At 45.5% G+C, this 27,450-nt stretch overlaps 1 protein-coding gene and 1 long non-coding RNA gene across 14 annotated transcripts in view; one reads left to right on the top strand and one right to left on the bottom strand.

Annotated features, from left to right (window-relative positions):
• Positions 1–17,131, top strand: part of LOC103559920 (uncharacterized) — a 72,893-nt gene extending 55,762 nt beyond the window's left edge. For both annotated transcript variants that reach the window (XR_011541613.1, XR_011541614.1), the window contains one exon: positions 16,883–17,131. This is a non-coding gene — a long non-coding RNA (uncharacterized lncRNA). The remainder of the gene's footprint in view (positions 1–16,882) is intronic.
• The window catches only part of IRAG1 (inositol 1,4,5-triphosphate receptor associated 1), a 132,273-nt gene that overhangs the window by 8,976 nt on the left and 95,847 nt on the right, over positions 1–27,450 (bottom strand). For all 12 annotated transcript variants that reach the window (XM_070626338.1, XM_070626332.1, XM_070626336.1 and 9 more), the window contains 8 exons: positions 23,376–23,406; positions 20,916–21,056; positions 20,294–20,425; positions 18,094–18,235; positions 12,022–12,071; positions 11,406–11,513; positions 9,456–9,520; positions 1,112–1,231 (listed from right to left, as the gene is read on the bottom strand). In XM_070626338.1, coding sequence (XP_070482439.1) covers positions 1,112–1,231; positions 9,456–9,520; positions 11,406–11,513; positions 12,022–12,071; positions 18,094–18,235; positions 20,294–20,425; positions 20,916–21,056; positions 23,376–23,406 — 789 coding nt within the window. The remainder of the gene's footprint in view (positions 1–1,111; positions 1,232–9,455; positions 9,521–11,405; positions 11,514–12,021; positions 12,072–18,093; positions 18,236–20,293; positions 20,426–20,915; positions 21,057–23,375; positions 23,407–27,450) is intronic.

Raw genomic sequence — 27,450 nt, forward strand, 5'->3', positions numbered from 1 at the left:
AAGTGGGTGCAGTCTCCCCTGATGGAGCTCTTATGCTATGAAATATTCAGTCGAGGTAAAATTGCACTGCTCTCTGTAACCTTGGCGCTTCAGCTACGCACCTGTAAAGTGGAGAGGGTGGCACCTGTCTCACAGAGTGTTGGAACGTTTTGAGAAAGTACCAGGCATACGGCTTGACCTAGGGAGGGTGACATTCATCACACAGGCTTGTGGAGAAGTTTTATGGAAGTGACAGGCACACAGCTTGGCCTGGAGAGGTACTCAGTAAATGTTTACAAAGCCACCGGAGGCGTTAATCCCCATGCATTGAGAGTGTAGAGGAGTGTTGTGGGTGAAGAGCCAGGCTTTCCAAGAGAAATCCTTCTAATTTCCTTCTCCCAGGATCAATATTACCCTAAACATACTCTTTTTGCTTGTCCTACAGCTGAGTGTTTAAGGCCAGCGCAGTTTGGCAGGGGCAGTCCCACCACTGTGTACGTGACTGCCATGCAGAAGCCCACAGGTCCCACATCAGTGGGAAGCTGCATTTTCTTCAGGAGCTGCGGGGAAAGGAGAAGCTCAGGATGTGAGCCTGGTCAGAGGTAATTCTCTACCTGGCTGGGCTTGGGCCCTGCTCAGTTCTCTGTCCCATCAGGGACTGAAATAGACCAGAGGTGTCATTGGAGCTCACTTAGAGAAGGGGACACTTGGCAGTCGAGGGGACTCCCGTTTAGAGGAAGAAGGGATAGCCGGGGCAGATCTAGGAAGCAGAGTTGCAGCTGCTCCTGGGCACTGCTGGCAGCAATGTGACAGCTTTGGGCACGTGTCAGGAAGCCTCAGGCACCACTAAGAGGAACCTACCCAGGGCCCCCGATTTCCAGACCATTCTGGGCAGTGGCGTTCTGCCTAAAAAGAGGGCAGTCTTGTTATTGTCTAACCACACCCTCTCTCCCTACTTCCTCGTGTTCTTCCTGTGGAACAGTACTGCTCTTTCCTATGCAGTTCCTTGCTGAGTCAAGGAGGTCCTGGGGCCACTGGTTGCTTCCCTAAATCCTCTAAGAGACAGGAAAGGCCTGTGGGAAGGTATCTGAGACCTGCCAGGTGACCTCAGGGTGGCCGACGTCTGACTCACCCCTTGTTGTATGCTTCTTCCTCCATCCTGGCCTTGGCCTCCTGGCTAATCTCCTCCAGGCAGCTTGGAGTCGGCACGGGAGCAGAGGCTTCGCAATCTGGGTCTCCATTTGTCTTTCCACTAATGAGCAGAGGGAAGTAAAGGGCATCCTTTCAGGGAAAGACTGGGTGTCTGAAAACCAAGCTATGTCTTTTCCCTCTTCCTGATCACAAGTGAGGAAACTTATTCTGGATTGAACTCATTTCAATCCTTCTACCTTGAGACAAGATTTTATAAAGGCCCTAATCCATGAATCCTCCCTAGACCCCCAAACATCAAATACTGCACCAGCTCCCCTTCTCCTCATGCTCCCAAATCCACCTTTATTCCTATTCTCGGAGATGCTGTGAGTGGACAGACAGCTAGTGGGAGCTCCACAGTGCTAAGATAAGGAAGATGGAGGTGGACCAAAATATTCAGGGTTGTTCCATGCCTGCAGTCCATCTTTTGCTTCATTCATTTAAGTATCTATCGAACACTGACTGAGTCATAGGCACCTTGTAGTGTGCTGGGGATACATCAGAAAATAAAAGAAGCAGTCGTTTTCAACATGGAGCAGGAAAGAAAGCCCCCAAAAAAGGAAAGAAAAAATATGTAATTAACTACAAATTGTGATAACTTTTGTGAAAGAAACAAACTCTGTGCAGTGACAGAAAACAACAAGGAGAGAATTTGCTTAGACTAAGTGGTCAGAAAAGGCCTCTCTGAGGCTATGTAACTGAAGCACAGATCTGGTGAAAGACAAGAAGTCAGCCATATCTATGTTAGAGGGAAAGTACAGGATGCAGGATGTATGAAGCCAAAAGAAATGGAGATGTCTGAGGAACTGGAAAGAAGCAGTGTGGCAGGAGTTAACTTTTGGATGAGATAAATTTTCGATGCCTATGAGGTATCCAGGTAGAGATGTCAAGTGGGTTGTCGGATATACCAAAGTCGCTTAGAGATGAGTTCGAGGCTGGAGATATTCACTTGGTGTTGTCAGAATATAGATGATTTTTAAAGCCAGGAGAATGGATAAGATTGCCTAGGAAGATAGTATGAGGAAGGATGAGAAGAGGACCCAGGACAGAGCCATAGGCATCTCTGCCCTTAGCTCAGGGGGAGAAGGAGGAACCTACAGGGGAGACTGAGAGGTAGCAGCCAGAGAGGTAGGAGGAAAACCAGGAGAGTGTGGAGTCCCGGGAGCCAAGAGAGCAGAGAGTGTCAACGAGGGAGAGCTAAGTGTCACATTCCTGAGAGTTCATGTCAGATGAGTACAGAAAAGGTGACGACTATTAGATTTGATAATATTGTGGTCAAGAGGAGCTTTGGTGAAATGGTGGCAGCCAAAGACAGAAGATTGGACAGGCTTAGTAAAGAATGGGTCCACAGTAATTTGATTCAGAAAGGGGGCAGAAGAGTACGCTGGGGGAATGCATAGCTGAAGAAGTGGGTCAAGGGATAAAAGCACATTTGAATGTGGATAGAAATGACCCAGTAGAGGGGATGAGAGAAAGAGATGACCACAGGAACAAATTCTTTGAAAAGGGAAGTAGGGACAGACCTTAGAAAGATGGAGAAACTTCCCCTTGGTTATAACAAAGGGAGGAAGGAGATGAAGATCGTAGGTTGCAGGTTGGGGATCTGGTGAAGGAAGATGAACAGGCTGCTATCTGACAGCTTAAGTTTTCCCTGTCAGGTGGAAGACAAGGTGTCTCCTGAGACTGAGAGGTAGAGAGGCCTTGCAAGTTTTGAGGAGAGATGAGAAGGCCTAAAGCGTCACATGAAAGAGGGCGATGCCCAGGCCAGAAAATCATAGCAGGGTCCTGGCAGAGCTGCGGCCCATTTGAGGACAAGTTTAAAGGAAGTATCCTGAGGGTCATGCCCTCCCTATAGATCCTGCAGCCCACCTGGGTGTCTGGAATCCCAACAGGAGGAATGTCAAGGAGGCACCCTCGAAGGAGGCAAAACCGTGAGCGGAGCTTTCCAGCCAGACTCTGAGAGATCCCAGCTGCCACCCTCACTGAGCTCTCAGACAGGCTTTAAGAGGGAACCTTATACCTTCTCCTCATTCTTGGCATCAGTTTCCCATCTCTTAGTTTCCCTCAGACCTTGCAAAATTTACATTTTATCAGGCTGGAAGCCAAAACCTATTGTGAACAAGAAAGATAACACTCTAAAAATATCAGCTATTTATAACAGTTCTCCTTTTGCAAATTACATTATCCACTCCCTTCCACGTGACCTCGGCCTAATGTGCAGTTTCCTATTTGTTCAAATCATTAGAACAAGAGCAGAAAAACATAGCTCCAGCCAAGGGCTGAGAAAGCAATTATTTTGTGAAATAAATTTATATATTAGAAATGAAATATTGGTAGCACACTTTTAACTTCTTTTATCTACGGCTGTCAACTTTTGAGGTTAATGAGAAACATGTACGAAGGGGGACAGTGTAGCATGGAGGTAAAGAGCCTGCCTGGGGCAAACCTGGGTTCAAATCCCACCTCCAACACATGCAAATCACTTAACCTTCCTGAGCTTCAGACCCCTCAACTGTAAGGTGGGGATAAGAATATGCACCTGAGGGCAGCAGTGTAAGAATTCATGATGAAATATAAGTAAACTTTCTAGAAGATGGTACTCAACAAATGTTATTTATTATTATTATTACTAGCTGTGTAGTAAATTTATTGGTAAAATTTGGGAGCAATCTGAGGTTCTCCCAAACCTGATCTATAAAGAAATTCAAGCTGATAAATTACCAGGCAATTATTTATATCTTCAATGGAGAACTTGATATTTCTATTACTCTGACACTTCAGAATCAGAGGAACCCTAAATGAGAATTTAAAGTATGGTAAAATTTACATAAAACTGCTTTACTGCGTTTCTCAGGTGCATGTCTATTGTGTGCCATAACACACTCACACACCTTAGAGTTTTGCTGACCCAGTGATGGTAAACCAGCTTCCCCCGTCCACGGTCACGGCTCTCTACAGACTAAAACTTTTCCCAGTAGAGCCAGGAGGCCCACTTCACTGACGCTTTAACATATGGACCTTCTGTCCAGGGCTCAATTGTCCCATGTTGAGTTGATCCCCCTGTCCAACTCGATTCACCTGCGGGGCTTTAGTTCTTAACATGCTTTCACATACATTCTCTCACTTGACCTTCCCAATGCCAGGAAGAGCGAGCATTTATCTTATGTATCAGACTCTGTGCTAAGATCTCACTCACGACTCGTGAACGATCCAATAAAAGAGGTGATACTATTGTTCTCAGTTTGACAGGTGAGGAAACCAAGGCTCAGAGAGGTTAAATAACCAGCCCTAGTTCACACAACCAGTGTGATAGAGCTTGCATTTGACCTTGTACAGTCTGACATCTGCTGAGGTTCTTAACTGTACTATCCGCCACCCATGTGGGGTATTATCCCGCTTCACAGATGAGAAACCCAAGCTCAGGTTGATTAAATGACTTGCCTAAGTTCACATTGTTGGTGGTTGGTAGACCTGGCTGGGACTCTCACCTTGGTCTTCTAACTTCATGTCAAGAGGCACTTTCCATACCTCCTTGAGCCCTCCCTTTCAACAGAAGTCTTTTCCTGGGGCTCTGAGTGTGTGTGGCGTCCCAGGATACCCGCTGAGAGAAGCCTTCCTGCCCTCAGGCTGGGCCCTGGCTTATGAGGCTGCCCTCCTTTCAAAGGCTGCTTGATTAGAGAACGAGATGGGTTGGGAGAGCCTCTACTTTAATCCTGGGGGTAGAGTGGCAAGTAGGGGAAGCACACATTATGTAAAACATTTGCTCTTATCTCCTGATCCCTCAACTGAGCTTATAGTTCCTTAAATATCTTCTCTAACTACCTGGAAGTTTCTCCCTGTGCACCTTTAAAACTCAGTTCAAATACCTTCTCCCCTGTGGAAGCTTTGCTAATTTTACTCTCTCCCACACCCTCTGGTTCAAGTTGATCTCTCCCTCCCTCCATGCCCTCATTACACCTCTGTCACAACATAACTGGGAGATAGGGCATTTTATGTTTCATAGACACACCCATCCCTCCACATGACAGTGACCACAGGGAGAGGGACTGTGAGTTAGAAAGGTGCTTGGCACACAGTGAGTACCTTTGCGTGTCTGTTGAGTTAGATAGACTTCTCTGTGACTCATCCAGTCTCTGCATATTAATCTTGCAAAATAGGCAAGTGCTCTCTGTAAATGGTTATTTCCTGAAAACCCAGTGTTTGGGTTGAGCTGAAGGAATCTCTCTGCACGGCTGTAAACTTGGAGCTGAGCACAGCCTGTGCCCACCCTAGGGGTTTCTGGGCCAAACACTCATGGATCTTGGCATTTATTCCCAGCCCAAGAGCCTGCGTGCTTTCTTTCTGAGATGATTCATTAAAATGAGGCTCATTGTTCTCTCATGTCCGCTGGGTCAAAAATGTTTGTCATTGTGCTCAGCTCTCAGTAACACGAGGGGCTATTTAGTCAAAATATTAGTTGTTTGACCGGCGGTATATTAGGGTCTAGTTTTTCCGCATCATAAACAATGTTTGAAAGTGACTATAATCCTTTCCAATGGACAGATCTTACCTTCTTTGGCTCAGCAATGTCTCTGAGCTGCCGCCACTGCCATGGCTTCCTCAGCACAAGCCCAGCCCAGGGGACCCGAGCTAGAAGAGCTTCCTTCCTCTCTGTTACTCACTCCCAGATTCCTGGAGTCCACTATGAGCTGATTGAGGGTTAATTCATTCCAGAATACTATCAGCAAAGGGGAGTGGCTTACTGTATATATTTGATGTCATATAAAATCTTTAAGCAATTTACCCTGGCGGCCTCAAAAGTCTAGAAAAATGGTTATTTTAGAGATTATAGTGAAAATTGCTCTGTGATGTATAAGTATAATGACTCCTTTTTTGAAACTAGCACTGTGCATCATCCACATCCATGGCTTTGCTGATGCCCCAGTGAATGGCCCCATGTACACCCTCTGCTTCCACCCCACTCTGCCCTCCCCTCCATGCCCAGGCAGTCGCTAGGTTCTTTCACGATAGCTTAAGGGAACTTTTTCAAAAACAGCTCTAAAATCCATCCTCTTCTCTTTAGTCACGCTGAACTTCTTTCTGTTCTTCCAGTTGGAGGGTCTATTAAGAGGTTAAGAGCATGCGTTCTGCTATCAACTAGCTGTGTAACCTCAGGCAAACGATGATTTCTCCGAGTTTCAGTTTCCTCATCTATAAAATAGGATATTAATAGTATACCTACCTCATGGGATTATGGGAAGGATTAAATGAGATCATTCATGTAAAGCAGTTAGAACAGCACTTGGCATAAAGTAAGCCTGTTGTAAATAATAACAGTCATCATCATCATCATCATCATCATTATTCCTTGACTACTTCATACCTTCTTGCCTCAGAGCCTGGAATGTTGTTAACCTCCAGTTAACCTAGTTGACTATATAACCTTCAGGTTTCACTTTAAAAGTAAATTCCTAGAGGAAACATTTTCTGAGCCTCCCCCCCCCCGCCGCCCCCCACCAATCTGGGTTAAGGCTCTCATTTTCTTGTGTGTTTTTCCCTTAGCCACCAGTACTTCCTCACGATGTCACCCATCACATCGTATGATAATGGCCTGTTTCCCGCCTGTCTTTCCCACTCGACTGTGAGCTCCTTGAGAGCATTCTAGGTGCCTGGCCTTTGGTGATTAATTGTCAAAGGCAGGAGAGAATAAAAGACTATGAATAAATAGCTCTTCCTACTTGTAGAACGGCTCTTGAGCTTTGTTCTGTTTTAATCTTTAAGACTAACTTTAAATATCACTCCATATTTTTCCCTAAGTCTACAGGTCTTTAGACCTTTGTGGAGTGAACAGTTTACTAGGAAGTGACCTGCAATAACAAGGCTCAGAATTCTCTCAAATCCCATGGAGGTCTCAGGTATTTGCTTGAGAACTAGCCACAGGTAATTTGATCTTCTCCTCTTTCATGTGCTTAGCAATTCCCCTCCGGCTTAGTCAGTGTACACTTAGGGAAATGTGAAATCATTTTAACATCAAGCTGAACACAACAATCTAGAAAGCAATGTTTATTAACTTATAATGCATTGTTTCTCTTTGACAATATGGAGAAGGTAGCCAGAGTCGACTGCATTTGTGTTTGAATGGAAGATATGAATTCATTTTCACTCAGATTGTCTCAGTGTTAGCCTCCTGGCAATCTATTTAATGTTTCCAGTTTCATGAATTCAGATGGAAATCACTTAGCACCTTTTAGAAATCCAGACAGGGTAGCTGTTGTTAGTCTGATCCCTCTCCCTTTGAATATTCCCTCCCCCTTTTGCAGCCATCTTTCCAGGCTGGGTGTATTCCCAACAAATGAGTAAGCCACAGCATGGCTAATGGATCATGCGGTCTCTCTGGGTAGCCCATAAAAGTGAGCTACAGACACCTTCCTGGAGCTTCTTGCTTGATTTATCTCAATACTCACTCTGTCATTTCTCCTGGTTCTAAACTCTTGGGATAGTGATGTCACCATTGATCCTTAGTCGTTGCCACTCCCAATTCAGGGCTGCTGCCTGCTGTCCCCAATTTTGCCCCTCACATTTTTCCTACCAAGGATAGTTCGGGTTCTTGGTGTTCCCCACTGCCTCAGATAGAAGCTCTCAAGTGGCCAGAGCATTCGTTCTACAGAGTCCAGGCCCGCCCTATCATGATCAGAGTCTGTTGAGAAGAGTGGGGACATAGATCTTCTGGCTCGACTGGCTCTGCAGGCTGAGAATAGGAAATGAGGCCTTGTTGAGGGCCCTCCTGGAGAAGGCATTGGTGCACCCAAAGGCAGGATTGGAAGGGAGAATTTTAGTGAGCTTCTCACTCAGGTCATCTCTGGAGAGATTCAGAGACCATGGTCCAGCACCATGACTCTAGGGACTTGGTAAGATTCTGTGACCATGATTACTTCCACATGGCTGTTAGTTTGTCATCCCTTTACAATTTCCCTGTAATTTAAAGTTTCCTTGTAGTGATCAGGAAAACAGGGAAACCAAGAAATAAACAAAAATACCCGACACAACATGAAGGTCCCATAAGCCTATGCAGGGTAAGGTGGCAAAGCAAGGAAATGCTGGGCAGACTTCAAGACTACTGTGGAGTGAGTCACTGAGTGGTATGTCAGTGGTTGCATACACTAAGAGGTGAGGAACACAGGCTGAGTCTAGGGGTGGGAGCTTGGGAGCTTGTCTGTCCCGAAAAGGGGCCAACATAGACGTTCCTTGCCAGGTTAAGGAAAACTATTCTAACAGCAATGAAAAATGAGGGACTAAAGCTGTCTCAAGACAAGGAAGAAGGAAGAATAGAGGTGTATGTTCTACCAAGTGAGGAAAGACACAAGGGGAAAGTTCTGAGAGGTGGCAGCTGTGATCCAGATGTTTTCCAGCAAGCAAATGAAAGAATTTGAAAAGCAAATTATAAACTCCTCTGAGTGTGTAGAAACAGCCTGCCTTGCTCTGGCTGAGGATGAAAAGACCTGAAAACTACATAGATGCCTAGAAAAGTTAGGCGTAGCTGACACTGTTGGTTGCTAATCCAGTACTTACTCTCCTTCCCACTTCCCAACAGCAACATGATTTTGCTCAAGAATTTACTCTTCTTCATGGAGCCATTTTATTTCATGGGAAGCTGACACTCCTTCCCCTCTCCAGGGCCTATGCCCATGATGGCAATCCCATTCCCAAGGCCTGTGATTGGTTTAGAAAGGGATCATGTTTCAAATTTGCCAGGAAGATAAGGAAGACTGAGGAAAGGCTTCTGGGTTCATTCCTAAGAAAGAAATATGGGAAGAGATGGTCCCTTCTTCCTCTAGATCTTGTCATGTCTGGATGGATTACCTAGAACTCATAGCCATTTACCACAAACCTGCTCATGGAGTCAACATCTAAAGTGAGCAGAGGCAAGGAAGCAGGAGAGGCCAAGCCGAGGCCCTGCTGTAGCACTTCTGGAAAAGCCCTACCTCTGCACTTACTATTCAGGCCACTGAGAGTCGAGGCTTTCTTATATTTGTAGCCCAAAGAGCCCCAGCCAACAAAGAAGGCTTCCATCTTCTCTGGGCTCTTCTTAGATTGTGGGACACTTGGCTTCGGCCACAGCATCTTCCTGGTCTGAGAATTTTGCAAACTGGGTCTGAAATCTTTGTGGATCTCAGAATCCCACTCATTTCTCCTAGAACTTAATTTGCTTTCTGGCACGTTTTGGGAGTGAGGATGGGAGGAAAGGTGATTTGGGGAAAATCTTCCTTGGAGATCCCCAAAGTTAAAAGGAAAGTCAACAAACTTACTTTTCCAAAAGTGCAGGCAGTGCTGAGGTGACAGGGAGGTTGCCTTTCCCATTGGCTGATTCCGACTGAATGGAAAACAGGAGACAGAGAATTGAGGATCAGCTGGGAAAGAAAAGGCCAGAGCTGCTAGGTCTCTGACGATGCTGGGGAGGGGCTGCTTCTCCTCCTCTTTCCCTTCCTCCTCCCCACGCTTTGTAATCTGCATCTGAGCCCAGGCTTGGACCCTCCCTGTCCTCCTTTCCTCAGAGCCCTCTGGGGCACATACAAGTTGCACATTTTCCTCCTGTTCTTCCAAGTTTCCTTGAGTGAAGAGAAGAGTTTACACTGTTTTTCTCAGTCCCCTGTTTACTGGCTTGGACTGCATGCCAGCGGGCCTCCTACCACACACAGGCCCATCACTGCCCTGGAGATACAGCTCCAAGCACAATTCTCAGGAGACACTTGTCCTTACTGAAAGCTGAAGCCATCAGACATTTCTTTATAATAAATTCCCCAGGACTGCCACCTTGTTTTGTTGCAATGGATTTGGGTTAAGCAACTGTTCTCAGCTCCAACTGCATATTAGAATCAGCTGGGGGAGATTTTTTTAAAGTACTGATCGAATCCAGAATCTTGGGGTGGAGCCTGGGCATAGAATGTTTTAGAAGCACCCTGCATGATTTTAATGTATATCCCTGCTTGGCAACTCCTAGTCTAAAGGAATATATATTTGGGAACTATATTTCTATATTTAGAATAGTATGGGAAATAGGTCTGTTAAAACACACTAACTAGCCCTCCCCAGGCTCCTTTTTAAAAAATTTTTTCAGGTTCCTTCGTTTTAATGGGTGATTTGGGAGTTTGTGTATTTCATAGATGACTGAAATGCTCAAGGCAGGAAGAGGTGAAAGAAGTTTACGAGTTATTGCTACCTATGGGCACCACAATAGAGCTCGAATCCACTTTACCTTTTGTTTACACGATCAGATTATCTCCTGATAGAGTAGTGCTGGTCAAGGACAGGGCATAGGGAAACAACTGGAGAAAGAACTAGAGGAGTTTTAGATAGGATTAACTAGATTCACAAAGGCCTGGGATCTGGAAAATATTTTGTTGTATAGGAACTATCTTTGTTTACAAAAAATTGAAATGGATTTTTTCTGATTATAAGTAATATATTCTTATTAGAGAAATATAAAAAGACACCAAGAAAATAAAATTGCCTGTGGTTTTACCATTGCCTAGAGATAACCATTATTGATAGTTTTACATATATTCTTCCAGAATTTTCTAAGTTGACACATAGAAAAACGCTGTTTTTTTAAAATTGCAAAACAGAATTATCCTGTGTATACTGGGGATTTTTGTACATGTTGTTTTTAAATTGTTTTTTATTAATAAATTATGGTCATTTTTTTATGTCAATAAATAAAGATTTACATTCTAATTATTAGTTTTAGTGGTTGTATAGAAACCCCTTATAGGGATATCCATAATTTATTAAACCAATCTTTTAATGGAAATTCAGGTTATTTCCAGCTTTTCACTGTTGTAAACAATGCTGCAATGAACCGAGGCAGGATAACATTGGGCTTAAAAACTCAGGCTCTGGAATCAGAGAGTCTAGGGCTCAAAGCTCAGCTCTACCACTTACTACACGATGCAAGCTTCAGCTGCTTCAACCCACTGCAAAGCAGAAAAAAATCATCCCACCTTGGAAGTCTGTGGCTTAAGCATGAAGAGAGATACCATCTACAAGGAACACTCACTGAGCTGCCAGCACCTTGCCCTCAGAAGGATACTGAGTCTTCTCAGGGAGGTGGAAGACATGGCCTTGTCTATATTGAGCCTTTTGAGCTCATAGCCCAGAATCTGCACTGGGAATTTCCTCTCCTGGTTGACCCTGCCCCAAGCTGAGTCACCCCACAGTAGTGAGCCTGAGGGCTGGGAGGCAGGCACCATCATACTCACCAGGGCTGGTAAGGAGGGGATGGGTGATGAGCTGGGGGATTGGCCGGGCAGGTTCAGGGCATTAAACTTGGGAACCACAGCAACGCTGACCCTCCGGCGGGGCATGTTCTGTGGAAAGAGAAGTGACGAGGACCACCGTCATGAAGGAGAAAGCACTCACAGTTCAGAAAGGCCTAGAAAATGCCTACTAGTTCCTAATGCTGTAGTATTGTTCACTGGATGTTTTGGCTTTGAGGTAGTGAGAGTGACCAAAGTCAACACAAATTTTGTTAGTGGTGAGTGATTTCTCAACATGTTTTCTATTTTAGCTTATTAGGTCCTGAAGAAATGGAGCAAAAATGACCCATAGTCTCTGGCATCCTAAATAGTGTGCAAAAACCATAGCCAGACCAAGGTTGACGCATCATTTCACGTTCATTTAAGGGATGGTACAGTCAGGGAAACCATGAGCAAGAGAAGGTTGGAGGATGAGATAGCAAGTGTGGGAAGCTGAATTAGAGGCTCCGCCCAGAGGTTCTTTGGCACCCAGGGATCCAAGAATCAATGACCTCCTGCGCGACTGGAAACTTCTGTTGTACTTCCTCTGGGAGCCCTGGTATTCCTTGAACATGCCTACCTTTCCCAGCGTGAGGGACATGGACCGCGCTGTGCGAGGGACCCCGTCTTCTGCAGCAGGAGGGAACAGAGAAGAGAAGGCAGGTAAGCTTTCAGAGTAGGCTCCAGAAGGAAACAGGCAGACACTAAGACAAAGTACCTATGGGCCAGAACTGATCCTCAAGGGATGGTCCAAGGGCCTAGGTGTTGGGGACACTGAATTTGGCCCTTCACCCTCTGAGATGATCACCAGCAGAGTGGGGACTTTTTTGGACAGAACTTTATCCCAGCTCCTCTGGGCTCTATGAGAAGCCCCAGTCTTGGACCTCTGATCTCCATCTGACACTGCTGCACAGTCTCTGGGCAATACCCTGGAGAGAGTATGAAAACTGCTCGTAGCAATACCAAGCCTTATTGGGTCATTTCTTGATTATCCAAGGGATGTACAGTCAGGGAAATGATGAGCAAGGAAGGTGCAGGGTGGATAGAGAATGGAAATTCAATACGTCACCTACAAAATAATTCAGAACAAAGGAAACCAGCCCTAGGATTTCCTTCTCTTTAGTACATACATTAAATGATAGAATTCATGTAAAATGTTTAGCACCCCATCTGGATAATACTGCCACCAGAAAACATTAATGTGTATATAGAAAGGTTTTTGAAAGCTCAATTCACTTTGATTCAGTTTGACCAATGTCATCTAGACTATATATCTGTCTATCCCACATATCCATGTATTTTAGGTATGTCTCTTAAAAAGCACATGGCTGATTTTTTTTCCTTAATCTAATCTGAGATTTGCTGTTAACCAACAAGTTTAAGCTGTTTCTATTTCTTTTGATTATTCATATATTTCTACCTTCTTATTTTGAATTTTCTATTTACCTTGCTTCATTAATCGATTTTTTCCTAACCACCCCTCCCACCCTCTATGTTGGTTTGGAAGATATACATTTTAGTCCTAATCTTTAGTGTGCCCCCTTTTCATTTTTAACATATTATGTGACTTTAAATTTAAAATTAATCATGATCTCTATTCTTTTCTTGAATAAATCTTAAAGCAATAACTCCCTCAAATCTTGAATTATACTGTTTCTCAGTATTTTTATTTCACCTTGTTTTTGTAATCCCAAATTATTCATCATAATTGTTATTTTATAGAGTGAATGCTTTTTTAGATTTACGCACATGTTTACAAATGTCTTTGATCACCATTCCTTCTTGCAACTTATATTCTTTTGATCTCAATTTTATTTTTCCTTAAGTATATCCTGTAGTTGTTCTTTTGGAAAGGGTCTGTGAGAGGTAAACTCTCTCAGTTGTTGTCTCAAAATATCTTTACCTAGCCCTCAAACTGCCATGATAATTCAGCTGCTTATATTATCTCTAGGTTGATGGTTATGTTTTCTCAGCTCTTTGAAGACTTTACTTCATGTCTTCTGGCTCAATTATTGCTGTTGAGAATTGTCATTCCTTTGTAAATAATCTTTCTTCTCTCTCTGGTTACTTTCAAGATCTCACTTTGCCTTTGCTGTTCTGCAGTTTCTCTTTAACGTGTTTTCATTTCTCCTGCTCGGAAGTCACTGTACTTTCTGAATCCAGTGATTTATGTCTTTCTTTAGATTCTCAGATTCTAGAAAATCCCTTTGAATACTTCCTCTTCCCCATTCTTTCCTTATGGATCTCCTAATAAGTGTCTTTGGAATTTTTTCATTGTATACTCCATATCCCATATCTTACAACATTTCTTTCATATTTTTAATCAATTTATTCCTCTGAACTGCATTTTCAGTAACTTCCTCAAATCTATCTTGTGGTTAACTATTTTTCCTCAACTTTGCTCAATCTGATTTAAATGTTGTATCATTCAGGATAAGCTAGGTTAAGCTAGAATAATAAACAACTGCAAAGTTTTAGCAACTTATAACAACAAAGATGTATTTCTTGCCTATGCTGCATGTTCATTTGCTTCTGAGTTGGCAGCAGGTTCTGCTCTGCATTTCCTCACTAGGACTCAGGCTAATGGAGCTTCTCCTATTGTGGAACAGTGATGCTTGTCACGTTAGGAGGAAGAAACATAGGGCAGCTGCACACTAGTTTCTTAAAGGCTTCAGCTCAAATGTCACACGTGTCGTTCTGCTCACATTTTATTTGCCAAGTCACACAGCCTCACCTACCTTCAAGTGGCTGGAGAAGTGTGCCCAGAAGGAGGAGGCTGGGAATATTGAGGACTAGCCTCAACTATAGTAACTACCACACCTAAACTACGTTTTTAATTTCCATGACTCTAGTCCTCATTTCTAGGAGTTCTATTTTATTCTTTTTTGATAATTGTATTCTTTTATTATCATGTTTCTGATTCATTTTTTATGCATCTGATAATTTTAAACATAGCTTTTAAAAAAAATTTATCAAATTGTTTTATTATCTGCAGTCCTTAGGATGTGATCCTGTTGTTTGGTGTGTCTGATGATTCGTGCTCATGGTGGATGGTTTTCTTGTGTATTTTGTAATTCTATACTGTGAACTCATCTTCCGTGAGGCTTTATGTAGAGGAATCTGTAGCCGCACCTGACGCAGGAAGGGTTAATAATCACTGGAAAAGGCTTGCCAACAAACTGACCCAGAGGTGAGAAGGCCAGTTAGCTAATGAGGGGTAAGACCTCCAGGGTGGGGCAATCTAAGCCAGGCACGGTCGCCTGGGGGCACAGATGGAGACAGGAGGGGCCGTTGCCTAGGAGGCCTTGCATGCTCCTAGATAAAAATATACGAGCACAGCAATAACCTGATAATATCAAAACAGAGGCCAAGGGAGGGCTCCTTGAGAAATCACTGAGAATTCTTGGCATTCGCTAATTACATTGTCCAGAACACCTGTGTATGTTTAATAGATGTAAGCTATGTATATATTGAAACGCTGGTTATAATAAACTCAGAATGGCCATCAGCCCTCTCCGCATCTATCCTGATGTGTACATTGGATTGCAACACTGACAGAATCCTGTGTGGCCTGGGTGGAGGGTGTCTCTCTCCAGAGTGGCTCTCTGTTTCTGGCAGTGTTCCTAGAGGCACCACCGTGATGGGCTTTTCAGATTCTCCACATATCGCATCATCACTTCTGTTGTGGATGCACTTTTGGGGAACACACTTTTCCCATGAAGAAGGAGAAAGTATTTTTTTTGCTACTAGAGCCCAGGGTGAAACAATCAAACTTCCTTGATTTCTCTGTTGTTTCTTGAGTGTTTCTTTCGTGTCCAAGTTCTGTCTAAAGATGCAGTCCTTGGAAAGTCTTAACTTTCTATGGGAGTCTTAGAGTCAGCTCTCTGCCATGTATGCTCGAGGCCTCATCTCAGATTGCATGCAGGTGCAAAAGCCCAGACCCCAGATAACTGAGGCTGACTCTTGGCCCCGAGGAAGCTGCAGGGTCAGCTTGGTTTCAGTTCTCTTTTCTTTTCTTGTCTCTGAGTATTTCAATCTCTTTTCTTGTAGAATCAGCTTTTCTTTTAGACTAATGTTGGCTTAATTTTATCCAGCAGAAGCTTCTAAGTATTTGTGGTCCAAGGATTTTCAAGTTTTCCAGTCAGTCAAAATAGCAGAACCAGAAAATATTCTTTACATATGAAGAGTTCATACAAATTAATAAAATATCAATCTTACAACTGGGCAAAAGATACAATTAGAGAATTTACACAAGTGGAAATACAGATGTCCAATAAACATTTGAAAGGGTCAAGAAATACAAATTAAAACTATGAGATGAGATACAACTTTGGCCCATCAAAGTAAAAAATATTCTTGAAAAGAAAGGACAAGAATGTCAATGGCACAATAAATCGAGCATTATTGTAACCCATTAAATGGAAACATCGATGAGTTACTTGCTTTAAGAGCCTTATAAGTACTTCTTCCCCTTAAGCTAGTATTTATACTTCTAGAAATCTATCTTAAGAAAATAATCCCAAATGCAGACAATTAGCATGTCCATCTTCAGGAAGAAAATAATAAGTGCTATATTTTTCTTCTAACTGTGTATCACCTTTCTTGAAATCAGAGATATTTTTCTTTCACTGTAGTCTTCAGAGTCTCAGACATAGACAAAGTGTGCCAGAAATCATACAAAAGCTTAAAAACCAAGCACCATGAGGGAATGGCAACAGAGTGTCCGATGGACACACCTGTTGGGTGGGTGCTGGCCCTCTGCACCAGCCCATGCTGAAGTCTAGCTTGGAAAAACAGCAGAGTGGGAACAAATGTCTGAAAATCACTTATTCACCATTCAAGACTCAGTGACTGTCTCTGTATTGTAAACACTTTCTCATCCCCCTGGACTGAATGTGGGACTCGGAAGTGTGCTCCCCGCAGAAGTGTGCTTACTTCTGTTACTGGTTACACTGCCCTGCCCTCCCCGTGGGTTGGGAGCTCCTTTGAGTCAGAAACTGTGTGCCCTTTACCTCTATATTCCAGTATCACATGAGGCACACCAAAGGTGCTCAATAAATGTCTGTAGAATGAATGAATGAGACTCATGGGTAACTGTGCTCATTCCATAAATCTTGGGTTCGCAGGAGACCTTGCCCCTCGCAGGATGATAATGTAAGAGTCCATGTATTAAGATTTCTTTGGTGGCAACTTCCCCAACTTCCAACTCTGACAGAGCAGTTTGTTAGAGGCCCAGACGCACGGGGTCAGAGGCCTGGCTGCCAGGATCGCAAGCAGACAGTCTGCAGCGTTTGTCCACTGCCTTCAGCCTCTGGGAAGCATCACTGATATTCCCCAGGAAACTTGTGAAACCTCCTGTTTATAAAGGTTTCTCCCTCTGTTATACTTTCTGTACTTTCCCTGCGCCTGCTCTTGGTTACACGGATGTTTGCATTCCACAGGGATTCCTGTCGCTAAAAGGTCTGTTTTCTCCTGCTAACACCACCCTCGTCAGCCAGAGCCCAAACCCTGGCAGTTCCCAAGGAGAGATCCTGGTCCCAGGCACCGTCTTCCTCCTCCTGGACGGTGGCAAGAGCCTCCTCACGCGTCTCTCCAGGCCTCAGCGTCTACACTCCCTAACGCACTGCCCACTCTGAAGTCAGACAAATCTGCTGAAAATAAAATCTGACATGTCAGGTGGCATAAACTTACCAGTGACTCTTTATTGCCTGGAGGACAAAGGCCTGAATTATCAGCATGGCCTGGCATGTGGCCCTGGCCTACCAAGTCTTGCCTTCAATTTGACATCGTCACACTAGAATACTGCAACCACATCAGTTTGTTTCCTGTTCTCTCTCCAAGCCCCACATCTTTGTACACGCTGTTTCTTCCACCTGGGATGTAGCTCTCCCTCTTGCCTGCAGAACTCCTATTTTTACTTTAAAATGCTGCCCAGCTGCCACCCCTCTGTGAAGCTTTCCTTGACTCTCTCGAGCAGAATCAGGTGGCCCCTCCTCTGTGTTCCTGGAACAATTTGTATAGAATGTTTTTTTAAAGAGAGTATTTTTTTAAAACCTTAGTCTTGCCCATGAGTCTGCTGTTTATCTCAGCGATGTCTCCTTAGCCAGGCCCTCACTCCACCCCCGCTGCCCAGACTTCATCTCTTGCCTAGACGGTCGTAATAGCAGCTTCCCATGGGCTTCCCTGTCCCTGGCTTTGCCCCACTTATGTAACTGCCACACCGTAGCCAGAGGGAATCTTCTAAACAAATATGATTGGGTCATTTCCCCGATTGGTTGGATCCTTAATGCTTTCTAGGATAAAGTCCAAATTTCTTAGCATGTGCTGCCTAAAAGGGGGCTCTAAGGCACAAAGACCATAGGGTCTGGGGTCTGTCATTTCACAAAGTTGCAGCCTGTGGGCTTTGCATCAGTGGTCAGCTGCTCTGGTTAATTGTGTCAGGAGTTGCTCGGGGCCATTCGTGTTTTCTGCTTCCAGGCCCCCAGGCTCACTGGAGCAGCTGCGAGGCCCCTGTGGGCAGCACTCGGCAGGCACAGTGAGCCTTGCTCAACCTGAAGCAGGTCCTGGGGCTGCCCTGATAGCTGTGATTCTAGCCTGGAGTCATCAGGGACCCAGACTGCAGGGCCAAGTCGGGGCAAGAGTCAGACCTTACCAGAGGGGCCACAGCTGCGGCTTGAATTCTGATTTGCAAGTTTTTTAAACTCCATGAGCTCCGCATGGTCCTTCTCATACGTCCTCTTCAGATTCTCCACATACTGCATCATCACCTCTGTGGCCTTCGACATGCGCTTTTCCTGCAGGGAAGGAGAGCGTGAGTGCATGGGGCAGTTGGAGGAAAGGCCCATGGGCATTTGTTTGCTCAGAGCAGGGCTCTGGGCTGGGAGAATTGGAAGGATACAGGGACCAATCAGACGTGACTCTGCCCTGTAAGAGTCTGCTGTCCGCCATGTGAGCTGAGAGGGGGACTGAGGCACCTGTGCTCAGGGAGAACCAGAACAAGCACAGCCACAGCATGTCAGGGGATGAGAGGTAGGAGGAGGCACCTCTGCCTGCAGAGAAAGGGCCAGAGAGGCTTCCTGGAGATGGAGTGAAGTGGATGTAGGGCGTGGGCAGCGTCTGGGCGTGGAGGGCAGGAGGGACAGAGAGCATTCAGGCCAGGAACTCCAAGAGCAAAGGTCCAGGGCCAGGACATCACAGGGCTTGCATCTGGGTGAGGTTTCTCCTCCAGACAGGAGTCTTTGGAGAGTGAAAGGGGGCAGTATTAAGAATTATGCTGGGACAATAGGCGTATACCAGTACTGTCTGGAAAACCAGGAAAGTATAGGTCCTCTTACATGTGTAAGAATCAGCTAGCAGTTGGGTTTGTTTGCAAGAAGAAAAGGGAGTTAGGGCTGGGTTGTGAAGGATCTTGAATGCTGGACTAAGGAATTGGGACTTTTTCTGAAGGAAAAGGGGAGCCATCTAGTGCCTTAAAGTAAGGGAGTGACATAATCAGGCCCCCAGTAGAGACTGGACTGAAGGGAGTGAGAGCAACAAGGAAAGAGAGGACAGGTGCCTGAACCAGTCTAGAGGAACCGGAGGGAAAGGTGAAGACTGACATGGAAGCTAGGGGTGGGGAAGCCATCGGAGAAGGCTGAAGCCTGGAGCGAGCAACACGTGGGCTGAGAACACGTTTGGGAGGGCTGTAGAGATGGAGGAAGGTTTTCTCTGCTTATGCTCTTGGATCCCTCAGAGAGCCCAGCCCAAGGCCTGCCCGGCCACAGAGGGACATGCTCAGTGACCATCCCCTGGAAAAGTCCGTGCAGCCGTGAGCTGAGCCCAGCCGCTCCCTCAAGCTCTCCCTTTGTTGCTGCTCCCAGCTGGAGTGACTTCTCGGGTGCTGCTGCTGAGTCAGGCGCCCGTTCCCCGGAAGAACACTGGGGTGGGACAGCACAGCGGCCTGTCCTTCCTTCATTCTACGAAAACTGCTCGGGGTTGTGCCACAGAACTCTCCGCTGATGCAATCGATGTAGCAGGGCACGGGTCCAGGGGAACAGCAGCAGTGGTAATAACATCTAGGTGCTTAACAAGTATCTCAACATCCTATATGGTAGACACTGTCATCACCTGCATTTTACCGTTGGAGAAGCTGGAGCACAGAGAACTCGGGAACTGGCCCAACGTCGCGCAGTGAATCCTGGTGGAGCTGGGATCAGACCTCAGGCAGTCTGATCCCAAGACACCATCCTGGATCAGGGTGGCACCCGGGGTGCTTCAGGGTTTCAAAGTGGCCGAGAGGAAGCCAGCCCTGGGCCTACACCCCTGCCCTGCCACTCACAAGTGCTATTACCTGTCTGAGACTTCGTGTCTTCATCGGGGAATAAGGATATTTACTTTACAGGGCTGCCTGGAGGATTAAATGAAATGAAATAGTTTTTCCTAAAGATTGTTTTGCCAAATATTAGTTCCATGGGAGTTGAACAGGTATTTTCTGAGAAAAATAAAAGGGGGGATGGTTCTTCAGTGAAATATATTTGGGAAATCCATAGATAAAGTTAAACAGGCTTCTGCACCATAGGGCTTCTCAGAGCTTTGATTATGCCAACACGTATAGACATCTCCAAGAAAGGGAGGTAGTACGCAGCAGTTCCCAAACTTATGTGTCCACAGAAAGCTTTTTCCAAGGAGAATCTCGAGGGTTTAGCGGTCCACCAAAAATACTCTGAGAAAACCACAATAACGTACATAGGATGTCTGGCACAGAGGAAGCCATCAGTAAGTGGCATCTGTGGTTGTCACTGCTTACACTATTGCTCTAGGTACTGCAGGCAGAGCAGAGCCAGTCAGCAGGGCTGGGGGCTGGCGAGGCTCACCTGGCGGACGGCCCCCACCATCTCAGCTCGGCTGGAGAGGCGAGCAGCCAGGCGATGCAGGACAGTGATGTCCTCCAGCAGCTTCTGGTAGGTCTCCCGGTGCTCACAGTGGTGCCAGAGTGAAGCTGAGGACTGAAGAGTGAGAAGGAACATCACCTGGGGCCCTCACATACCAAGACTTACTTGGGCTCTCACAAGATGAGCCCTGGCTCCCATCCTGGCTGAGAGGAGTGGCCTCTGCAGGGCTCAGGCTATAGCTGCTTCTGGGGATTGGAGAAGCCCAATGTGGACACTCTATACCTGGCTGGCCTGAAAGGAGGGAATCACATCCAGGTCTCTTGTGCCCAAGGAGCTCCCTTTGCCATCCTAGATCACCCAGCCCCCTCCTAGGAGGTCCCAAGGCCTCAGAGGCCTTAGCCACAGCCCCGAGGTAACCAGGCCTTCAGGATTTCTGCCTCAGCTCCTCCCGGCTCTCTGAGGAAGACTCTGTCCGGCTCAGGGCCTTGGCCTGATTTCCCCTTTCAGGAGACTCTACTTGGTGCCTGAGAAAAGCAGGACACCCAGCATAGCCCTTGGAGACAGTCCCTCCTCCAAGGATTCCCCAGTCAGGCTCCATGATTACCGTAATGGAAGCTTTGAAGTTTTCCAGTTCCTTCTCTGTGTTCTCTTCTGTCAGGTTGCGTTCCCTTTCAGCCTGGTGAATTCTAGATTCCAGGGTGTAGCTGTCATTTCTAAAGGCCAAGGACAGTTGTACAAACACGTTCTGTTGGGAACAAGAGTGTGGGAGAGGTGCTAGGAGGAGTTATCACTGGGAACAAGGCTACAGGTGTGTTTCTTGTACGAGCATTTTCCATCGGCTCCTGGAACCATCACCAAAACAGCCATGCGCAAGTGAAATTCTCCCTTGACAGTAAACTGCACAAAAGATGGTGAAGCAGTAACCTGAGGTCCATGCTAGGTCCTTCCCAGGACCAGAAGACCAAATGCATTTTACTGAAAAATAATGAAAGAATAACACTTTGCATTTCCCTGAATTTCAAGAAAATAACATCCTGTATTTGGGTTTAGATAAACTCAGGCCAACACAGCTGATTGTGTAAGCAGTTTGGATTCATGCTAGGATTTATTGCACGTGGGTTTTGGAGGTTTCACATGAAACTACTGTATTTAAAGAAAATTTGAGCGGTAAGCCTTGTTGAGTTCAACCAGCCTCTTGCCCGAGTATTCTAAATCCCACGTTGAAAGCAGCTTTAAGAAGCTGCCAGGAGATAAAATAAGGCCAGGTATGATTCTGTTAGAAGCTTTCTGGAACAAATATTCCATGCCAAAAATGAATGAACTTTGAAAGGTAGTATATTGATCAGGCATGGAATTCCTGGAATAATAGGACACTGATGGGGAGGAGAAATAGATGGACTCCACGCAGGGAGGAAGCAACGGCCTTCGTTTTCACAGCCTTCATCTGCCCTGCCTCAGTCCAGAGGTAGCAGATTCATATACTCACTGTCAGCTCACTCTGCCTGAGCTTCTGACGTTCATGTAACATGGCCCATGGTGGGCAGACATCTCCACACGGAGAACTGAAGGCCCTGAAGAGCCAGTGATGGCGACGATAGCAGTATTGAAAGCTGCTCCTTATGGAGCACCAGCTGTGTGCCAGCACTGCCGTAAGTTTTCTGCACTTTAGCTCATTTAATCCCACAACAACTCTCTAAGATAGGAACCTGTTATGTCCACTTTATGGGTGAAGAGACTGAGACCAGGGAGGCCACTAACTTGTTCAAGGCGACACAGGGAGTGGCAGAGCCAGGACTCAACCTCAGGTTATGTGATGCTGGCGTACATCTGAGGACAGGAGCTGCTGTTCAGCAGACCGCCCACGGCCCGTCTTCACCAGTGTCGGGGGGGACATTCTCCGTCCTACTCAAGCCTCAGGCGGGTTGAGTTTATCCGTAACGCTCACTGTTTAGTTCTCTACCCCTGGTTACCTCCTCAACGGCAGTGTGACGTGGAGTCCTGAATTTAGTCGGAACACTCGGGTCCAAATGTTGGTTCTGCTAAGCTGATCTGGGACCTTGGGGAAGTTATTTAATCACTCAGTTTCCTCCTTTTTCTAACTCCTGCCCTACCTGTTTCTCAGAGCTGACGGGAGGATCAGCTGAGAGGATGGATCTGAGTGTGCCATGAACTGTAAGTGCAATGACTGTGTGCAAGGAACTTGTTACTCCCTGTGGCAGATGTTTCACATTGTCTGTCTTCCTCTGCTTATGGAGTCCACTGGGTCTCAGGAAGGGTATGCTCATTTTCTTGTTATCCATGGCAGGCCAAGCCATAGTCTTTATAGACTGTAAAAGCTTCCATCCTCTCAACCCAAAGTGAAGAATTCTGGAATCATCCATGTTCTTGCTCCCTTCCTTCTATCAACTCCAGCAGAATTGTCTTGGAACCAAACTAGTGTGGCATCCACGGTCCTCACTGGTCTTCTTGGCTGTGTTCTCTTTGTCCATCTACCCCTTCACCAGAATGAAACCAGACAAACTCCTCTCCGCTCACTCACCACCCCGATGGGGACAGCATCTCTACAGAGACAAAGAGGCCCCAAGGGCAGCAATGGGGGATTGGGAAGGCCGGAGAGCTGACAGCACAGCCTCCCTGGGAGCCTGGCTGAGCTGGCTTCCTTACGTCTGAAACCCTCGACGCGAAGCACCTTCTTCCTCCAGACTTCCTCCAAAGTTTGAAACTTGAAATCTGACCATCTTTTAATCACTTGAAATAAATTTGACTCAAGTCTGCAGCCTCCCAGCTGACTTTGTGTATCTAAGTTATACTTTTAAAGAATATAAACAATCCTTGAAGGAATGTGGAATTTCCAACTACCTTCTCATCTCTCAGCAAATCTGTCAAAATCTTCCATTAACCGTAGGGGGGATCCCAGCGGCTCAATAGGGCTGACCCCGATGTCCATATTACCCAACCGACACTCATTCTCATTTTTGCATTAAAATGTGAGGGCAGAGGCTGGAGAAGGGAATGTTTCGAATAAACCAGGCACTAAATTTCACAAAGCACCGGTGTTACTTACCTCAACTTCCTTTTCAGTGAGTGGAGGGGCACTGTGAAAAAGAAAAGACACGCTAATGAACTTCACCCAACCTATGAAATAAACCAAAAGGTGACTTCGAATGACCAGCAGACCATGTGCTTCTGGGAGTGGAGTAAGCTGAGTTGGTGAGATGGAAAAGACACAGGGTCCCCTTGTGTGAGCTCTGTAACCCAGGCACTATTTTCCAGATATTGACTCCTAGAGGAAGCGTGGTGGAAAATACTGGATCCTGGAGTTGGTCCTCCACCAGTGCCTCTGCTGTCTGTGACTTTGGGCAAGTTATTTAATCTATGTTTGCTCAGCTGTAAAATGGGAATAATAATATCTACCTTGCAGGAGTCTTACAAGGAATATGCGTCTGTATGCATGCATCTTTATGTATAAATATATATATGTATGTGTATTCACGTATATATGACACTCGCACATGCATTTGTGTACATATACATGCATATATGTGTGCACGTACATGTGTGTAGATACATATGAACATTCACACGCGGGGGCCCTCAGGAGGTGTAAGCTATTATTATGACTGACTCACAGGTTTGTCGTGAGGACTTCATCAGAAAATGCATGAGCTATGTGCTTTATAAACTGGACACATCTGAGTAGCCATTATAATTTGGGGGGGGCTGTCCAGGTCTGCAAAGGCTGACCCTCCTCCTGCCTCTGAGGGTTGGGACAGGGTGCATGTGGAACAAAGAAGACAAGGCAGGAAAGAGGAGCCAGAGCTCCAACCTCCTCTGATGGCTGGAATCAGAGCTCGGGCAAGAAAGTCCCAGCGGGCACAGAGGTGTCCTTTGCTCTGCACACGTGCTCTGTGCTGCGGCTGCCACTGGTCCTGCTGGTAACTAACGCCAGCCCCGTTCTGAGACCCGGACAACATAAATACTGCTCGGGCCCTTTCCTGTGCTGGGGTGGGAGGACCGGGAGGGGTCCTATCGACGTCACAGACTTGGCCACAGAGTGTGCTATCGATAAGATTCTCAGGAAACACAGCTTCCTCCCTTTGACAGGTGTGGAGGGACCACAGGAGCAAAGGTAGGGGTCAGCTGCTCTGCAAGGGGCAGGTTCTCACCCCCGGCAAGGGGCTGTGAGAGCTTCCTGTCAGGATGAGGCAACAAGACCCCACGGCCGTCACGTCAGCAGAGTGCAGAGCACGGGGTAAACAACAGCAAAGATGTTTGACACTGACAGTTCTTGTCATAGCGCCGCCTGTCAGGCCCTTTCCTCTGTGGGCCGGCCAACACCGTCTCGACTGTCACAGAGAGCGTGCATGCATGGCTTGAACGAGTTATCAGTCTCCCTCTGCATGTTTTTCACTCGTGGCTTAGTTTGGATATTATGTGAAACTTACATATTTTCATCAGTTATTAACCAAACATTTTTCCATTTTGGTGACTCACTTTCTGCTTTTTAAAAAAACGTATCAAGGCCTGAGTACTCAGGGAGGTGTAATTTAGGTAAAAAGCCGCAGGACATGGCCAGCTCCTGATGCAGAGAGCTATATCTTGTGAACTGGCCTGTGCAGCCAGAGGGCAGAGCCATGGGCCTCCATAAAGACAGACACCTAGCAGGTGATGTACCAGGAGACACTCTGGATGGCATTGCCTGCCTCAGAATTCAAACTCCCATAATAGGTCTTAGAATAAAACCAGGGTGCTCTGTGAGCCGGTGCCTACCAGGCTCTCCTCTTGCCACTCTCTAGCCACAAGGGCTATTCTACCCCTCAAACCCACTTATCTCATTGTGGCCCCAGGGCCTTTGCATTACTGTTCTTCCGTTATTTTTCACTCTCTTTTGTGACAGTTTTATTGAAATATAATTCACATACCATAAATATTTACCCTTTTACAATTTACAATTCAGTAGTTTTTAGTGTATTCACAGAATTGTACAAGCCACCACTACAGTCAATTTTAGAATTTTTTTGGACCTCTCTAAACAGAAACCCTGTACCCATAAGCACTCCCTCTCCATCTCCCTCCACCCCCATCCCGAGCCCTAGGCAACCACTAATCTACTTTCTGTCTCTATGGATTTCCCTATTCTGGACATTTCATATAAATGGAATCATACAACATGTGGTCTTTTGTGACAGGCTTCTTTCACTCACCATAATGTCTTTAAGGTTCATCCATGTGGTAGCATATTTTCATGGCTGAATAATACCCATCGAATGGATACATCACATTTTATTTATACATTCATCAATAGATAAAACATATGATTTGTTTCCACGTTTTGGCTATTATGAACAGTGCTGTTATTGAAAATTAATGTACAAGTTTCTGTGTGGACATATATTTTCATTTCTCTTTGTTATATGCCTAGGAGTGGAATTGCTGGGCCATGTGCTAACTCTGTGTTTAACTTTTTGAAGAACTGCCAAAGTGTCATTCCAAAGTGGCTGCACCATTTTACTGAGGATTCCAATTCCTTCACATCCTCACCAACACTTGTTATTGTCCACCTTTTTTTTTTTTTTTTGGTGAGGAAGTTTGGCCCTGAGCTAATATCTGTTGCCAATCTTCCTCTTTTTGCTTGAGGAAGATTGTTGCTGAGCTAACATCTGTGCCAAGCTTCCTCTCTCTTGTATGTGGGATGCTGCCACAGAATGGCTTGATGCGTGGTGTGTAAGTCTGCACCCGGGATCTGAACCCGTGAACCCCAGGCTGCCAAAGCTGAGCATGTGAACTTAACCATTATGTCACATGGCTGGCCCCTGTTCATCTTTTTTACTATAACCATTCCTGTGGATGTGAAGCGGTGTCTCATGACAGTTTTGATTTGCATTTCCCTAATGACTCATGACGTTGAGTATCTTTTCATGAGCTTGTTGACCTCTCATACATATTCTTTGAAGAAATGTCTACTTAAATCCTTTGCCCACTAAAAAAAATTAGTGACCTTTTTATTGAGTTACAAGAGTTCTTTATATATTCTGGAAACAAGTCCCTTATCAGATACCTGATTTGCACATATTTTCTCCTATTCTGTGGGTTGTCTTCTCACTTTCTTGATAGTGTTGTTTGCACCATAAAGTTTTAAATTTTGATGAAATACCATTAATTTGTTTTTCTCTTGTTGCTTGTGCTTTGGGTTTCATATCTAAGAAACCACAGACTAACCCAAGGTCATGGAGATTTGCTCCTATATTTTCTTCTAACAGTTTTATAGCATTAGCTCTTACATTTAGGCCTGTGATCCATTTTGAGTTAATTTTTGTGTATTGTGTGAGTTAGGGGTCCAACTTTACTCTTTTCATGTGGCTGTCCAGTCATTCCAGCACATTTGTTGAAATCATTGACCTTTTTGTCTGAAAATCTCTTCACCAAAATCTTTGCCTGGATGGCTTCTTTTTGTCATTTGTTTGTCTCGGATTAATTACTACTTGACCTCAGAGGCCTTCCTTCGCACTCCACCCAATGTTCTGTTCCCATGTTATTCTGTACATGTGCCTATTTCAAGGTCATTCTAGCAGCTTTGCTGTATGAAATCATTCATTTGGTTACTTGAATATTATTTGTCTCTGCCCCTAGAATTTAAGCGCCATGAGAACAGGGACTGTGTCTGCTTGTCCTCCATTCTAAGGTCTGGCACAGAACAGGCACTCAATGAATATTTCTTGATTAAATGCCTGTTTATTGCTCCTGTTGGTGCTTGAGCTCGGCTACCTCATCCAGTGACATCTCCTCTTTGCACTCTTGTTAAACAGCCACTGACCACGTCCCTAATTTGGGTTCTAGATCTGGTTTTTCCACTGAACCCATTCAACTTGCTGACCCTATGAGCTCCTTTTCAGTATGGTCTGATCCCGATTTATACAGTCCACATAGAACATGAAACCAACTTCTTCCTCATACTCAAACTCAAGTGTAGGCCTGCCTCGTGGCATAGTGCTTAAGTTTGTGCACTCCGCTTAGGTGGCCCAGGGTTCCCCAGTTTGGATCCCAGGCATGGATCTAGCACCACTCATCAAGCGATGCTGTGGTGGTGACCCACATACCAGAACTAGAAGGACCTACAACTGGGACATACAACTATGTAC

The sequence above is a fragment of the Equus przewalskii genome, chromosome 6 (assembly GCF_037783145.1).
Source record: "Equus przewalskii isolate Varuska chromosome 6, EquPr2, whole genome shotgun sequence".
Taxonomy (NCBI): domain Eukaryota; kingdom Metazoa; phylum Chordata; class Mammalia; order Perissodactyla; family Equidae; genus Equus; species Equus przewalskii.